The sequence below is a fragment of the Bombus flavifrons genome, chromosome 6, assembly GCF_040668555.2.
Source record: "Bombus flavifrons isolate JBK064 chromosome 6, iyBomFlav1_principal, whole genome shotgun sequence".
Lineage (NCBI taxonomy): Eukaryota > Metazoa > Arthropoda > Insecta > Hymenoptera > Apidae > Bombus > Bombus flavifrons.
The window spans coordinates 486,638-504,095 of record NC_138447.1 but is presented as its reverse complement, the minus strand read 5'-3'; the positions used below and the strand labels follow the sequence as shown (position 1 = coordinate 504,095).

The window sequence follows — 17,458 nt, the reverse complement described above, 5'->3', positions numbered from 1 at the left end:
TTATGGACAACAAAGAACAGAAACGTCAAAACATACAGAGTGTTTCATAACTTATAAATTGCATTATCGCTATAAATTTCCAGCATATAGGTACATATGTATATAAAAGATAATTTCGAACCGTTTTAATCCTCGAGTAAACGTATAGTACAATGTGTTATTCTTATAGTAATATCAAGTATCTTTATCTTTAAATATTATCATTTTTCACGATTGCGTACACGCTGTCAGCGTGTTTCTATGAATTTCTACAATTTTCTACGCTAACAGTGATAATGGTGTTAACAAATTAAACATAAGCATAAATATAAATATAAAGAATTGAATAAAATAAAAGACAGATGATAATACAATTTACAGCGACACATTTTTCTTTTATTTTCCTAAATAACTTATGCTTTAAACTATTCATATTCATATATTCAATACACGTACGAAACATGGAAAAGAAGAACGCTACAAGATATCTATCTATGACAAACTTTTAATAGCTGTATAAATATTAAATTATTGTACCAAACTGAAGGGCGATTTCGTTAGATTAGATTAGAATACGTTTAAAATAAAAGAAGATATGTTTGCAAAGTACAAAAAGCACAATATACTAAAATTCCCCATTAGAGATTAATTTACAATCCATGAAACACCCTGTATACACATGAATGTCAATTGTATTTCAACCAATCGATTACCAGCATTTTTCTATAATGTCGAATATAATTCAAATTTAATGGGAAATAATCAGAACAACAATTTCTTAAATATATCCTCTTTTATACGTTAAAATTTATTTGAAATTGTTGCCCGGACTGTTTTAAACGCCATTAAACGATATTCAATTTCAATATCATCGATAAAATTATCATTAAAATGCACAAAAGTGATAGTAATAAAAGTTGTTATTCTCGTCGCGTATGCCACAATTATATGTTCAAACTGATCGATACATAGAAAAATATTATGTATACATAATACTGCAATGAACCGTAAAAGGAAAATCGATGTCGACATCGATCGATATTAAACTTGTCATTACATGGTATCTTACATAAAAATATGTTAAAAACGAGCGAAGAGATATCGCCAAGCGTTTAGTTTGTCAGATACGTGCGTATTATGTGTATTGACTGAACGGGGAAAAAAGAAAAAAAGGAAGTACATGACTTTCATCATACTGAAAATATAAAAGGCATACACGTTTACGGGATACATCAATTGGCAAAAAGCTGAGATTAACGAAGACAAATCGAATGAAGAAATCAACAAACTCCACCGTAATTAACGGAGAGTCCACTGATTAATCGTTCGCCAACGGTAAATTCTACATATTTTCATTAAAGATTAAAGCGAATGCCGGGTGTTTAAGTTGAAGAGCTTCGCACACACGAATCATATACCTCTACAGACTTAAACGATTAAATTTTTCGATATACTCGATGAAAATTTGTCGGCTACGTTAAATGAACAGACGATATGCAACGTTTTTGTTTCATGTTTTTTTCTGCAATGTTCCCACATTAACCATCGTTGAAGTATATCTATATATTTGTTTCGTTTGCGCAGTGAAGAAAAGCTGCTGGTTCGTCTTTTTTTCTGTCAGAGACGCGTAGCAGTGAAATCGCGCTTATTGTTAGATCTACACAAATATGCGAGTTACACAATGTTTACATGTTGTGGCTCGACCTTTGCACAATTTCGATTATCCTGACAAAATGCATCGGCGCATCATAGTCGCATACGTGATGCGATCTCACTTATGCGATAAAAACGAATATAAAACTATTTGTAAAAGATCGCAAGAACGGTATATGATGCATCTACATGCGCCGCATTTCGTTCATACCGCTACCATTTTATTTAGGCTCGATCGTCACCGATTAAAACGGGATACAAAGGTAAAGCGTGTTCCTATTCCTCCGTTTCTCTTCCATCATACGGCGCACGATGATACTCTCACATAATTCTTCATCTACGTATGTACACACGTAGATAATGCTAACATGCTTTCTTACCAATATATTTATTGATCATATCTAATTGATCGGTATAGATAAAATAATAAATATAAAATATATTAAATTGCCGTAAAAGGATTTCGAAAAATGAAAAAATGATTTGATATATTATATAAATCTTTATCTTTAAACATGTTCCTTATCATATTGCATTTCTTAATTATTTTTTTCTTTTTGTTTCTTTCTTTTCTTTTTTTTTTTTTCAACGTTTTGCCATTATTATTTCCGCATCGCACACACGCATACACAGACAGGAACAATCACGGGCGCTCTGCCCTTCCCCTATCTATTATACTACATATAATATTTCGTTCTATCGGAAATAACTTAATATCTATATCCAATATATTAGGTATTAAATAATAATCGTATCATCAATATATTAATTTTAAATAATATAATTTCTAACAAAACACCCGCCACTCAACAAATAATCAAAAATATATGATATTCGACGATATTCTTATTTGGAATTTCAGTAAAAATAATTGCGTTCTTAAGGTTTCTACTACTCATTATCATAAACTCTTGTGTAATATAATTATATTATTGGCTAACGTAAGGTTCCTTGTAATTCACAAATACATTTTTGGCATACTACGATGCGATACATTGACTATATATGACGCTAACGAATAACATATGACTCGAAATAATAAGGATACAGGAGATTATTATAGGCATGACCACACTTTCCCCAACAGAATAGAGATTGTGATTCTAAAGAAATTAAATAAACGTTAATGCTTGTCATAGGAAATGTACAAGTACGTGACGGGTTAGAGTACAAATACCGTTAAAAAGGACAATATTTTCCGATTAAAAAGTTGCAATAAGAAAAATATAATTTCATTAAAACGAAAGAGAAGTTTACAAAATACCGTTTTATTCCACGCAGTGATCGAATGTGAATTATCATTCTAAATCACTCGAATCACCTATCTTTTTTAAATAATAGTTCTACGTACTCGGTAAGATTTTATTTCATTTAAAAGCGTAAAAAGCAATAAATAGATATTTATAAATTTACAACAGAAAGAATTATGAAATATTTACTGTGATATGGCAGTTTGATAAATTTAAATTAGAACTCTATAATTTCCAAGAAAGTTTTGTAACTGCTCGAGTACGCGAAACTTAGTGTTTCAGTTAAATTTTAATCAGATCAATTCCATTTCTCAACACTTCGTTATAAATGACCGTTATTAAAAATGAAACTTACATTATTTCTGTGTAATAAAATAATGCATATGCATGGATCTCGTGAACCATCGTAAGACAATGGAAGTGTGTTCTGTTTCCTGCTTGGTGTCCGCTTTCATCTCACCCATAGAACACAGTGCATAGTGCATACATTACTATTTTCACTAGATGGTCAAATACCCCAGGCGTTTGATTTCTACCTTGAAACTGTCCGAAGGTCCCCTCCAAGAAGGGCGCCATAATGATACATAGCATATACGTATTTGTATCCCCAATGTGAAAAATACTCATTTAAATATCGTAAATACTATTTCACAAAAAATAGGACTCTCTATATAAAATTGTCAAATTCTATCATCTCCCTAAAAACGTATCCATTTGCGGTAAAACAACCCGTATTGATGAAAAAATGATCGCACCGATTGCTTTGACACGTAAACATCCGATTCACGTCAAATGGTATTTTCATTGTCAAGCAATATTGAATTTTGCAATAACTTGATTATTCATTTGGATACTCGTGGTGCGGTATAACGAATTCTATACACTTTTATGCTATCTTCGTCATAGATATAGATATGAGTTTCAGAATGTTTGTTGCCAGAATTAATAAAAGATTGAAGACTTTTATCGTATCGCAAGTAAGAAAATAAGTAAAGCAACGATATCTATCTTATAAGTATATATAATAATTACCCGCTTTAAGGTAATATTAATTATATATCTTTTTTATATTGATGACTTTAAGAATTCGACTATTTTGCGTCATTATATGTCAAGAATCTATTTCTTCTCATTTCCCTTAAAAATGTAAGACCTTTTCAAGCAGTGAAATTTACCTTCCAAATAACCATTGTATAAAATAGGTAACATACAAGTAGAAATTCTATTCGTGATCCATAACCGTTAATTATAAAAAAAAAAATGCATTTATACCTGTATAAACATTTTTCTATATACATAAAGCTTCAAAAACAATTATCGAAAACATCGATGAAAATTCATTGATCTGTAAAATCAAAATAATTTCATCAATATGCCTATTACGCTTGAAGGGAGACCTACGTTCAGTTTCAATTTATGCAGCAAATTTTGTGCATTCCATTGGTTCCAGCACGAAGCAGTTTATAAAAAATCGAGTCATCCAGGATTCTTAACAAGTTTTTTACCGCGATAATCGTAAACGCGTCGACAAAAGAGAACCATATCCGAGGGTACTGGTATCGGAGGCTGCCGATTTTCTCTTGGATATAGTTGATCACCCGGCGGAACTATTAAACCGGGGCTTTCTAATCCCTCTTCGATTCTTCGTAAATTTTTACGATACCTATAAATAATATTAAAATTGTGATTGATGTTTATCTTTTTAAGATGTTTTATCTTCTTAAATCTGATACTCCTTTTTATGTAAAATATTTAACTGCTGCACTAAATAAATTGCGTTGCAAGTTATATTCATTAAAAAGTAAGTTACATTTTTATAGTTTTATATTGTCATTATTGTTCAATTCCATTTGAACAATAATTATCATGAGATATTAAACTTTAAACCTTTGTATTTTTGTTAAAATATAGACAGTGCTTGCAACAATGAATTAACTAGAATTTATCTGCGTTAGGTGTCGATAATGATAATAAACAATTATTAGAGTCAATTAGTTTTTTTCTTCTCTTTTTTTTTTTTTTTTTTTTTTTTTGTGAACTCAAAATATCTTCGAGCCTTTAAAATGAAATAACATAACATTCTCTCATCACACTGTAAAAAAACTTTGTGATGGCAAATTCGACGACTTATGTTGCTTATATACTAAGTGTACATAATAATTAATACATTGAAAATATTATCAACTCACCGACAATATTCATTGAATGTCAAAATATAACATTTATCTTCTATACAAGCAACACTATTTGCATCTCGATGCCGTGAAGCGAAAACTTCGTCTTCGGTATCATATTGAGTTCTACCTTGCTCGGTATGTTCAGGTCTGTAGTACCACAACAAAGAAAACATCATTTCACCTACAACAGAACTTATTTGTTTTATTTAGTTTAAATTTACTTTATTATCTCTAAGAACTACCATTAAGAAACAAACCATCATCTGGATTTTCCCATAGTGCAGCAATTTTTGCTACGAATGGTAAATCTGCTTTTCGTGGGCCACTTTTTAGTAAAACGCAATCACGAGGTCTTAGAACATCACCACTTTCATGTTTCATGCTCGCATAACATCGACGTATAGCCGATTCTTCGTTCTAAGGCAAGTAATAAAATAAATAGAGCTGTTCAACATATTTCTATATCATGAATAAATCTGTTAGTTGTATGTTTACCGTTAAATAAACTTTGGCTTCAAATGGATCACCTTCCCAACTCCAACCATTACTCCATTTGGGTTTTAAAAACGTTTTTCTGGTTAATAGTAGGCTTTCACTTCCTACTAAGCAATCTTCGATTTTGGAGCTAGATTTTTTCACAGACAGTTTCTTCGTATTTTTTCGCTTCTTTTTTATCAATGCTGGTTTCTTACAAGACTCCTGAATGTCATATGTTTTAGATTTTATTGTACTGTCAGGCTTTTTACCATTATCCTTTGTTTTCGCTTCATATACTTTGGATTTTCCTTTTCCTTTATATTTATTCTTCTCGTGTGTTCTTGATTTTGTTCGTGTTTCCGTTCTACTTTTGGATTGGTTACTCTTAGTAATTACCTTTGACAATTTTTCTGATGTCAATTCTTTTACTAAATCAACTTTTTTAACAACCTTCTTCGCTGCTGACAATAAGTTTACCTCTTTCTTTTTCTCTGATTTTTCAACATTTTTACTCTTACGATCTCTTTTCTGTGTCATCTGTAAACTTTGTTGAATAACATTATTAATAGTTTCCATAATAGAATTATCACTGGCAGCATGCTTCAAATAATTTGGAATATTGTTACTTGTACTTTGTTTAGAAGTTTTTGACTTCTTTGTTACATTTTCTGAACAATTTGGATACTCTACTTTACGTTTGTGATTTTGATTATCTTTTTTAGGTTGTTTTTTCTTTGAAACACTTTCATCGCTGTTGTTATCAACCTTTTTTATAAGTGGTAAAATTGGTATAGAAATTTTGGTTGAAAAATCACTATTATTCAAATCTTGCGAAGAACCAACAGAAAGAGTCCTTTTGCTTACTTTCCTTTTTTTCCTACTATCGGATAAACTATCCAAAGATAATTTTCTTTTCGATACTTTTTGACATTTTGGATGTTCTTCTTCTACTTCTGGTTTTTCTGTACTTTCTTTATCTATAGTTTCCTCGATAGTTTCTTGTACAGTTGGCTCATAATCCGGTTTTTTCCAGCTTTCACTATCGATCGTAACAACATCACTCAATTCCTCCTTAACATCTGGATCTGCATCCAATTTATCATCAAGTAATATTCCAGAATCTTTATCAATTTCAAGAATGGCCATTTGACCTTCCTTCATACATTGTTCACATTTCATAATATCGCACTTGTAATCTGATTCACATTTAACGTTACAATTTGCAACGCAGGACACATTGTCGCCCATTTCCACACTACAGGATTCACATTTCACATTATTATTTTCCAACTTAAAATTATGAAATTTGTTACTTGAACATATTGTTACTGCTAGCTTTTCAGATGGTGAAAGAGTTTCCAATTTGACTTCACAGGTTGATGTACATGCATGTTTCTGACATCCGCACTTTTGTAACTTATCCTCTGAACAATCTTTCTCATCCTAAAACAATTGTAATTACGAATTATAAATACAAAATGTGTCAATACATCTCTTATAAACTTGTAAAACTATTACATTAGTTAATATAGTTATTATAATTTTATATTCATTGAATATTGATCCATAGCATGAGTATATTATGGAAATTTAATAATTCATGTATAAATCTACATTAATCTGTAATATTATAACATTATAAACTTCAAGTAAAAAATCGACTATAACAAACAATTCTGAAATATTTATTACTTTCATAAACCTATCGGTGACAAGCAACGTATATAACACGTGTTTAATTTGTTCAGATATTATCGTCGGAAGTACGATAACACGCAATGTACCACGATCGCATTTAAAATCACTTTTGTAAATAATGCTTGAAAAATCATCAGATATTTTTATACGAATTTAAAGTACAGAAAGCATACATGCATTTCTACATGTTCACTTCTCACGATGTAGGCATTGAGACTTTTATTCACTTTCGAAAATCCTCCATCCGCGGAGTACGTTTGTCAATGAAACTGCTTCGTTGTTAAAGAGTTAATAATACAAGAAATGTACTAATTTAAACAACAGTAAACGAGCGATTAACGAATTACAAGAATAATATAACATACGATAAAATTGATAAGATAGCATGGTTCAGGTTATAAAGTACTCTAAACGTAACACAAACCTTATTCTTACAATCCGAATTTTGCGGGCGATTATGTCCACCGACTAGATTGTGAGACGGAGGGACCGACGGTTGGTTCTGATTCAGGTTGCGATGAGTGTTAAGTTGGACGCGATCCGTATCCCAGGCATTGGCACCGTGAGGCGGCGCTAGCCCGGCTAGCCCCCTCGCCGGCGAGGGCGGACCTACCAAAGCACTGGGCGGCAATGACAGACCGGGCCCCGATACCACTGGCGCTCCCTTACCATTACCAATAAGGGGCCCAGTATCCACGTTTTTTGGACAAGACTGCATCGGGCATGGGCAACCCTGGAAGGCTGCATCTAAAACGAATTATTTTCTAATATCATTTTCATTTTATTTCGTATAATGTAATTAATAAAACAACTACAACATACTTTATCCTATCATTTCTTTTTTCTCAATAAGATTACCATTTTCAAATTCATAGTATTTAATAATAACTAACAATTTAATACTAGAACAACCATGAGTCTTAACAGCATAATTTATAATGATTTTCTAGGAAGGAAAAATCGCCCTGTACCTAGACTATTTCATACAAACAATAACGAAAATATGTTTGGTAACTGTTTAAGATACTCACGATCTACAAAAGGTCTTCCCTGAGAATGCAAGTATGCCGGATTGGGTGGTGGAGGAGGTGGTGGTGGAGGTGGAGGATATCCTCCATAATATGGTGGCAGGGGGTATTCACCAGGTGGCGGTGGAGGTGGCTGATAATCAACAACTGCTGGACCTCCTGCAGTACCGCCGCTACCAGGACCGCCGCCTCCACCAGATTCCTGATATCCATAATACTGCCTGAAAAGGTACCTTTTTTTACAGTACATTAAAAATCAAAATTGAATATAATCATAATTTTGCTAAAGTAACGAAAAATAACACGGTTAGCATATTTTACCTTCTATAAGTGGGTGCATATTTATAATAAGGCGGTGGATGAGCATGTGGATGAGAATATGTTGGTGGATAACACAAATCTGCATATTGTGGTGGTGTACCATAGTATTGAGGACAATACGCCCTATAAAATCCACCTCCTAAAAAAAAAAGAAATAAAGATGTTAACTGATAAGCAATTCAAAATCTTTAAAAATACCTTACAGAAAGTTCATAAGGTGAATTTTTTATTGTATGCATTGTTTAGATATTAGAAGAATTTTGGACTAAAAAAGTTTTTAAATAAGATGTTAGAAATTAAAGTTAGTGATACAACAAAAAGAATTTTTGTTAATTTGTAAATCTAAATATTCGGAATATATGTGCATCCCATTGATTTTATACCACACTATACTCTTCTTAATAAATATATGGATGAAAAAAATTGTTCAAAGCATTAAAGTAATTGAAATTTATCAAATTTAAGATTGTAATGTAAAATAATTATTAGTATATAAATATACCTGTACTGCTTGTTCCTCCAGAAGTTGTAGAAGTTGCAACTAAATCATCTGAACCTTCAGAATTCTGTGGAGGTGTAGGTGTTGGTTCTGGCGGAGGTCCCTTAATAGGTGGTAAAGTTGGTGGGTGCTGTATCAGTGGTCCAGCCGGCTGATAATATCCTAATGTTATATTTCGTATATATTATACTTCTATGTATTTTTGTTCTTTCAAACATCAACTTGATTTTCAATATATTATTTAATAAATAATTATAATAAATAAGACAGATAGTTTACCATGTTGATGTGGTGCTGAAAATGCAGAATGTCTTCTAGGTGACATATTTGGATGATTACTCTGACTCCCTGGTGGTTGCATAGAAGATAGCGCCCCCAATGGTGTATATGATTTACAAGGTTGCTCCAATTTTTGCTGTCGCAAAAGATACAAATGCATTTAACAATTTTTAAATTAATACATACCTTTTTTAAATTATATTTAAAAATAAAGAAATTCTTAAAACACATAACAATACCAACCTGATCATGGAGCTCAGTAGCAACTGCAGTAGCTGCAGTTTGAGTATGACTTGTTGAACTTATTCTATATTGCATGCCAGCAATACTGCAATAACCTTCATGATGCGTAGATCGAGTTTGATTAACATAAACACCTTAAAATAAAAATTTTGTTCTAATGTAAATAGCAAACAAATGTGAAAAGTGAACTTAATGAAATATAATCACGTACCAGTAATAGTAACATCTGTATCTTGGTTCACAATAACAAGTTTATTAGATGGTTTTAGAACTTCATCTTGCTCTGGATTTTGCCTTGACTTTCGTTTCTCAATGTCAGAATCATTTTGTTTACGCTTTTTAATAATTTCCACTTCTGATTCACTGGAAGAATCAGAACTGCTACCACAACGATTTTTTTCATCTGAGTAGGAAGCAGCTAGAATAGCTGTAGCATTGAGGCTTGCCATTCTTTTACAAACAACCATATCTTTTAGATCCATTACTTCTTCATTTTTCTTTCTTCGTTTGATTATTTTTTTCTTGTTATGTTCCATATTTTTATCACGTTCACACTCATCATCAGAAGAAGATGAAGATGACGAACTTTCTAACATATCCCAATGCTTTCCACGTAATCCTGGTACATTCCTAAGTTTCCTTTTTGGGATATTTTCTTCTGCTTTAGTTTCTACCTTCTTTTCTTTTTCTTTACGAATTTGCTCTTCTTTCTCCTCTTTATTTTTCTTTTGTTTTTCCTTTTCAGGCTTTGGTTTGCAGAAACCACCAAGATAAACCCCTCCAGTTTCATTTTCATATAAACAATGTACTTTGGCCAATGCATTCAGGGAAGCTACTCTATATCGTTTTGGTCCACTCCAAAATCCAAACAATCTCATTCTTCTAACACGTTCATCAGATGGTGAACCGGATCTTTCTTTTTTCTTAATTTCTTTCTGCTTATTTTTTTTTGTTTCATCATCACTTTCATCTTCTGATTCTGATAATAACGTATTGCCACTTATATTGTCCCCATTAATCGGTTCATCTTTCAAATTTGTGTCAAGTATATTTTCACTATCAACTTGCTCTTGTTTAGAAGAAGCATTATCATTTGAGCTATCTTCACAAACTTTTATTTGTTTACTAGATTCCTCGGATGATGTTTCCTCAGAAGAAGAAGAAGTTTGGCTAGTATTCTCTATTTGTACTTTTACGACTTTCTTTTTCATTATCTTTTTCCCTATTTTTGGAGCACATTTAACAATCTTTTTAATATCTTGTGATTTTGACTGGGATTGTTCTTCTTTACTACTTTTATCAATGTCTTTATCGTCTTCCAATTCGCTTTTTATATTAGTTGTATTTACTTCTTCGTTTAATTCATCTTTAGTTATAATCTTCTTATGTTCATTTGTTAATTTTTCTGTTTCTTTTGCATCCAATCTTTTCTTAGATATAACTTTTTCTACAAGTGTTTTTAGCTTATCATCTTTTTTTAGTGCAGTATTTATTTTATTACTTTTTGAAGGCAACTTAGCTTTCATATGTTTTCCTAATTTTGGTTTCTTCTCTTGCATAATTTTGTTTTTAGAAATATTAACATTTTTTCTTTTTGTTCTTTTCATTGTTTCATCCTCTTCACTTACAGATGTTTCTTCATCTTTTACCAACTTGCTTAGTTTAATTTTTTTATCCACCAAGTTTTGAACTACCGATAAATGTGATTTTTTAGCTAAAACAGTCTTTCTAGAAATACCTTTTTTTTGCATTGATTTTGCCTTAGAATCTTTTTTAGTTCGTCCTAAAGGAGATTTAGTATTTATCATACCTTTCTCAAGGAGCTTTTTACGATCTGATTTCTTATCTTTTATCACAGATATTTTCATATTTTCCTTGATGTCAGGCTTCATCAATTTTGAATCTTTCTTTTTCTCATCTTTACATTTTTTCTTCACAATGGTACAAAGGTGATCTAACTTTTCCTCGTGCAAATCATTCTCTTCTGTAACATTTGAAAGTTTCGCTTGTTCTTCTACATTTTCATCATCAAATTTACCACATTTCTTTTTGTCCTCTAGTTTTTCAGGTTTCTTCTTATTTTCCATTAGTTGTTTATCTACTTTTGGCTTTTCTTCAATTTTTTGTAATTTCTTTTTCTCTGCACTGTCGCAAGTACACTCATCTGTGATCTTCTCATCTGTTTTATCTGATTTCTTTTCCTCAGTTTTCTCCCACTTCTTTTCATAATCTTTTATACACTTCTTTTTTTCATCCACTCTTTCAGATTTTTCTTTTCGCTTTTCTTCAATCTTTTTCTTATCTTCTATCTTCTTTCTTTCCTCAGTTTTTTCTGATTTTTTCTTATCACTTTCTATTTTTCTTTTTACATCCTCCCCCTTCTCAAGCTTCTTAGGCTTTTTCTCTTTTCTTATATCAGATATAGATTTTTCTAAAAATGATCGACGTTTTTTAGCAATTGTTGGCATCTTTGTTGCCTTCCGGGCAACTGCTGCCTTTTTCTGCGGCTTCATTATGATTGTTTCCTTTACATTTTCAATTTGATGGAAATGTGCTCAATATTTAAAAAAGCGCTGAGCAAACCATTAAAACTACCTAACTGCCATTGTAAAATATTATAACTCTTGTAACTTTTTTTTAAACTATCTCTGAAAATAAAACAAATACATGAAAATTTATTAGCATTTTTTTATCATAGAAAAATAACACAAAACATATAATAACAAAGTAAACTACTTTTGAAATCTACTTTTTTGAAGATATATTATTAGCAATAAGAGAACTTGTCTTATATGCATTAAACACTTGTATAATGCAAAGATAATTCGATTATTTCTCTTTTTTTTTTTATGAGAATCTCAAGATGACGACGAACTGGCACACACACATACTAGTATTTTATATTGTTATTCGAAATAAAATATGTTTAAAGGCAATTAAAGTACAAGTAAGACGAAGTGAAACCAGTTCCATATTTCCTAACAGTCAACAAGGTATCCAAATTCTACGGTAAAATGAAGAAGAATTACGATCGAGATTGTCGAATGCGCGAACTTTCATCGACTTGTTGACAAATCGATCCCTTTGAATTTCATTACTTCCATCATATAACATACATCAGATAAATTCGTTGTTCAAAATTTTTCACTAGAATCCGTTCATATTTCATAGAGAAAATACAGGGAACTCACAAAAAATGTAGAGCCCACGTTGAAGATAGAGAAATTAAAAGGACAAGGACAACAGGATACTTTTTAAATGTATCCGTAGATGGCCACAAGTGGCTAACATAAACCTACTCTACTGATCGATGAATTTGTCACGTACGAAATTTTGCCAAGCTCATATACTATTATAAAAGTTTCTAGTAATATATTTTCAACAAAATCACTTACATGTTTAAAATATAAATATAATCGGGCGACAAAAAATATACATAAACTAACGCATAATTTATGTTTACGTCTATCAAGCCCTTTTATTCTTACACACGGCCCGCGAACGCTTTTTTAAACAATAAATTAATACACCAATACAATAGACTAGTCCGACAATATTTTATTTGAACACACCACCAAAAGAAGCAATAACGCGATCGTTTTACTACTACTTCCCGTCTGGTTTCATAAGATCTAACACGGATTTCGCATTTCTTTCTCCCGAAACACGTATCTCACTCGACGTCCCTGCCCTTTTACCGTTGCCTTGTCGGCCATTTTCTTCCTCGCGCCGCTCCCCCACTCCTCCTTTATACCATGCCAAATAACAGATTCTATCTCTGTGGTTTTATATTCTGTGGTTTTCTTTACATCTCCACCAGATGGAATCACTTCTTCGTTTAAACTCAGTAGCAGACAGCAGTAAAGATTTTTCTCATCTCTTCTTCACGTAAAATGATATAGACATACATATAGAGAGAATAAGGAATAGAACAAAATATATAAATGTTATATAAATATATATATATAATTATAATGTATTATAATGTATTATGATATTTATATAAATTTATTTATACAAAATTTTGTCGTTTAAAAAATATTTTATTGCAGAATTACAATGAACATTACACGAATATATATATATATATATACAAATATAAACTTTCAAAACTACACCTTGTTTTTAACAAACAATATTTTATATGTATAAACAATGTACATATATTATATTACATTTTAATTCCATTAACCAAATATACAATAATAAAGTGTTTATAACAATTTCATTTTTACCCTCCTATTTGTCTTTGTTCAATTATGACCATTGCGTAAATCCCAACAACATTGCTTGTACCACCTCCCCTTGTTGTAATACAGTTTTTTCTGCTTTACATCCTGGTAATATTAATAATGCATTTGCATTTTTACAGCTAAGTAATTTACTACTAATTTGATTTCCAGTACTGTAAGCTAATGGCAAAGTATCTACATCATTCCATTTTAAAATTGCTCTTGCATACTCCGGACGTGGATCCAACTTATAGGATGACATTAACTATCATCAAAATATAATTAAATACTATACAGACTAACAATTTGAAATACATAAATACATTACATACTTTTGCTGACACAATCGTTGGCGTGGAAAAGTCTTTGCATAATTGCTTTAGTAAAGGCAATGCAAATAAATTCATAGTAACAGTTGCAGAAACTGGATTACCCGGCAAACACAATAAATATTTTTTCTTATTTTGGAAAAAGCATGTTGCAAAAGTAGTTGGTTTCCCAGGTTTCATGTTTACTCGTCCTAAAATTTAAATGTTCAAATGTTTACTATAATATTCAAAATTATTGTATACATATTGTATGTGTATAACCATAATTATACTATTAAATAATGATATTACCGAAATGTATAGTAGCATTAAAATAATATTGTAAAATAGGCTTCAGCATATCTCTATCGCCCATTGATACAGAACCCGATGTTATGAGTACGTCGACTTGTTTTAGAGCATGTTTAATCTTATGTACCATAATGCTCTCACTACATGACATATAACAATTAAACTAAAATAACGTTTTTTAAATATATGAAACAAAATATAAATAAAGAAAAACTTACTCGTCCAATGCAATGCCCATGTCCAAAGGATCAAAACCATTTTCCTTTAACATTGTTAATAATGTAATTTTATTACTATCATATATGTGTCCTGGCATTAAAGTAATCCCAGGGCATTGTAATTCATCTCCTGTAGATAATACACCAATTTTTGGAAGATCAGTGACTAATATCTTTTTGTAACCACATGCAGCAGCAAGCCCTAATTCTATTGCTCCAAGTTTTGTTCCTGACTTTAAAATTAATTCTCCTTTTTTAATATCGCAACCAATTGGCCTTAAAGTAAATAAAAGAAAGAATAACTATTATATTATTGTTTAATGAACATCATATAACTAAAAACAAGATACCTAATGTCCTGGCCCGGTTGTATTTCTGTCATAATTTCGATTTCCTTCTCCTCCATACTATCTGAAGTTCCCTTTAAAAGTTTAGTATCTTCAACTTGCACAACTGCTGTTGCATCTTTAAATAAAAAATAATAAGAAAATGGCAAAAAATATTATTCCAATTGAGCATATTAAACATACCATCTGGAATTGGAGCACCTGTATTTACTCTTACACATATGCCACGTTCAAGTTTAATCGCAGTGGCCTATAAATTCATAATATTGAAGTCTTATATTAGTTATATCAAAATACGTTGAAGATATTGCTTACAGTGTCTCCTGCTTTTATTCCACTTAGTACTTTTCTTCTGCCTTTTCCATCGCTTGCTAAGACTGCATAACCATCTTTAATAGAGGCTCTAAATGGTGGTAAATCATACTTAGAATACAGATCACCACTCAATATCCTGCCATGACATTTTTCTAGATCCTCCTCTGATGTACCATTCAAATTTAACAGTTCTGCATGCTCGTGTATTAACTGTAGAGCTTCTTCCACAGAAATCATTGGATATGGAGATTCTCTACTGCGTTCAACTATACTAGCTAAACATGACTGTAGAAAAAGAATATACATACACATTCCTTTTTACATATATTTATGTTTACGTCTATAGCATGTTTGAGTTATTGCCGAAATATCAAATATTCTTTGAAAGATATTTTTCATCCAAAATTTTATCTATTGCTCCATCTATAAAGAAATCTATGAGTAATAACTCCCTAAAAATCTTCCACAAAATCAATTTTTTCACATTCTGTATATTTCTTTTTTCTATGCATGAAAAGTTATTCATTTAATTAGAAGAGGTTTTATTTAATAAAGCCTTACCATAATTTTATCTTGTCCTTGTGACAAGGGAATTTCTGCAACAATATTATTTTGCACATTTGCATGCGTATCTTTTATTCTTTCCTTATTATCTCTAATTAAGTCAACAGCATGTGGTATAGCAGATGCGATTACGCTTAAGCATTCCTTTGCAGCTTTTGGTGATCCCGGTAAATTTATAATCAATGTTTTATCTCGTATTCCACATACACCTCTTAATAACATATATTTAAAATATACATTTAAAGACTACCGAAAAACGTGTTAATTAATGAAAAAAAAATTATGGAGTGTGCATGTAACATACATTTTGAAAATGCTTATCAACAAAACAAACTTTGTAAATAAATAAATGTTAGAAAAAGAAATAAGTTACTGTTTTAAAAATATCTGTTATATTAGTTAGACTAAGAAGCAAGACAACAAACATGTTAATATCACAACAAAAATGTTAATATTATCATACTCTATAAATAATTACCAAAAAATAATAATAACAATATCTGTTATCAATAAAAATAATAATAACAAAAAAGATTAGTTATTCAACAAATTTTCTAACTTTTTAATGAAGTACCATAATATATGCTTACGTTAATATAAAATATGAAAACACGACAAGTTAAGATAATGATATCAATGAATAATTTTCAAATATCTAATTTTATAAAAAACATTGTACCTAGATAACATAGCCAATGGAGTAATTTTTAGACTGGATATTAGCATAGCTGCAATTATTCCAGGAGCTTCCTTTTGAATAATTTGTTTTGTTGCTTCAGGAGTTACATCTCTTTTAGAAAATCCTGTTCCACCAATTGTAAGAATAACATCAACTTGTCTACTATCGCTCCATGAAATTAGATATTCCTATACATATAAAAATATACATATACATATCAAGTTATGAAATTCTATACTAAATAATTACCTTTATTGTAAATTCTTCATCAGGAACGATATTTTTATGATATACTTGACCTCTTAAAATCTTTCCAATATCAGACTTTTCATCTTTAATACATTGTTCTATTTCATGTCCACTTTTATCTTCATTTTTATATTTATAGCAGCTATCACTAACTAATGATAAAATTTGTAAATTACTACATATTATGGTGTTATTAAAGTGAATCAACAAATAAAATTTATAAACAAATAAAATTTTGGACAATTGTAAAATAACAATGTAATAACAATGTAATAACCTACCTGTTAATAATCCGAACCTTATTGAATCCATACTTTATACGTAATTACTTTCACACGGATAAGTAAGTAGTAAATATTTAAATATTTGTCCGTTTGATAACACTAAAATTATGATAACATGAAATTAATAAAATTGGTATATAATATAATGTAATCTCAATAAGTAAATTATTATAGTAAACATACAGCATAACAATTTGAAAACACCAGATTTAATTAAAATAATATTAACATATGTATATATGAGTATATATTTAACATTTATGTTTTTAGATAAGTTGTTTTTAAAGAGAAATTATAAGCTTATTAACTTTCAGTATTGCCAATCTTAGTTTTTGTTATCGTTAAC

At 30.6% G+C, this 17,458-nt stretch overlaps 2 protein-coding genes across 5 annotated transcripts; both read right to left on the bottom strand.

The window, feature by feature from the left end:
- Positions 1–753: 753 nt before the first annotated feature.
- On the bottom strand, positions 754–13,360 carry LOC138181183 (uncharacterized). Of its 4 annotated transcripts, none has more exons than XM_069115835.1 (12): positions 13,000–13,360; positions 9,816–12,252; positions 9,605–9,738; positions 9,362–9,497; positions 9,086–9,244; positions 8,584–8,722; positions 8,266–8,495; positions 7,659–7,981; positions 5,555–6,979; positions 5,317–5,476; positions 5,072–5,240; positions 754–4,545 (listed from the first exon to the last, which is right to left on the bottom strand). In XM_069115835.1, the coding sequence occupies exons 2-12, from the start codon at positions 12,115–12,117 to the stop codon at positions 4,359–4,361; spliced, it is 5,364 nt and encodes a 1,787-aa protein (XP_068971936.1). In that variant the 5' UTR covers positions 12,118–12,252; positions 13,000–13,360; the 3' UTR covers positions 754–4,358. The 4 variants fall into 4 exon arrangements, with proteins under 4 accessions (XP_068971936.1, XP_068971940.1, XP_068971937.1 ...); XM_069115839.1 differs by having other exon boundaries at positions 8,266–8,483; XM_069115836.1 differs by lacking the exon at positions 13,000–13,360 and adding an exon at positions 12,796–12,937.
- Positions 13,361–13,633: 273 nt separating this feature from the next.
- Positions 13,634–17,275, bottom strand: cin (Molybdenum cofactor synthesis protein cinnamon). Its single transcript, XM_069114507.1, has 11 exons — positions 17,110–17,275; positions 16,829–16,980; positions 16,580–16,767; positions 15,898–16,111; positions 15,337–15,621; positions 15,205–15,271; positions 15,025–15,139; positions 14,675–14,950; positions 14,457–14,596; positions 14,169–14,356; positions 13,634–14,101 (listed from the first exon to the last, which is right to left on the bottom strand). Exons 1-11 carry the CDS (start codon positions 17,138–17,140, stop codon positions 13,862–13,864), a joined length of 1,896 nt encoding a protein of 631 aa, XP_068970608.1. The 5' UTR covers positions 17,141–17,275; the 3' UTR covers positions 13,634–13,861.
- Between the last annotated feature and the right edge of the window lie 183 nt (positions 17,276–17,458).

Coding starts and splice junctions, on each gene's coding strand:
- LOC138181183 (XM_069115835.1), bottom strand. CDS start 12,117: ATGAAGCCGCAGAAAAAGGCAGCAGTTGCCCGGAAGGCAACAAAGATG. Junction 8,723..9,085: donor TGGAGGAACAAGCAGTACAG/GTATATTTATAT, acceptor TTTTTTTTTTAG/GAGGTGGATTTTATAGGGCG. Junction 5,477..5,554: donor AAGCCAAAGTTTATTTAACG/GTAAACATACAA, acceptor TACTTGCCTTAG/AACGAAGAATCGGCTATACG.
- cin (XM_069114507.1), bottom strand. CDS start 17,140: ATGGATTCAATAAGGTTCGGATTATTAACAG. Junction 16,768..16,828: donor ATGAAGAATTTACAATAAAG/GTAATTATTTAG, acceptor TTATATGTATAG/GAATATCTAATTTCATGGAG. Junction 16,112..16,579: donor CCATTGGCTATGTTATCTAG/GTACAATGTTTT, acceptor TATGTTATTAAG/AGGTGTATGTGGAATACGAG.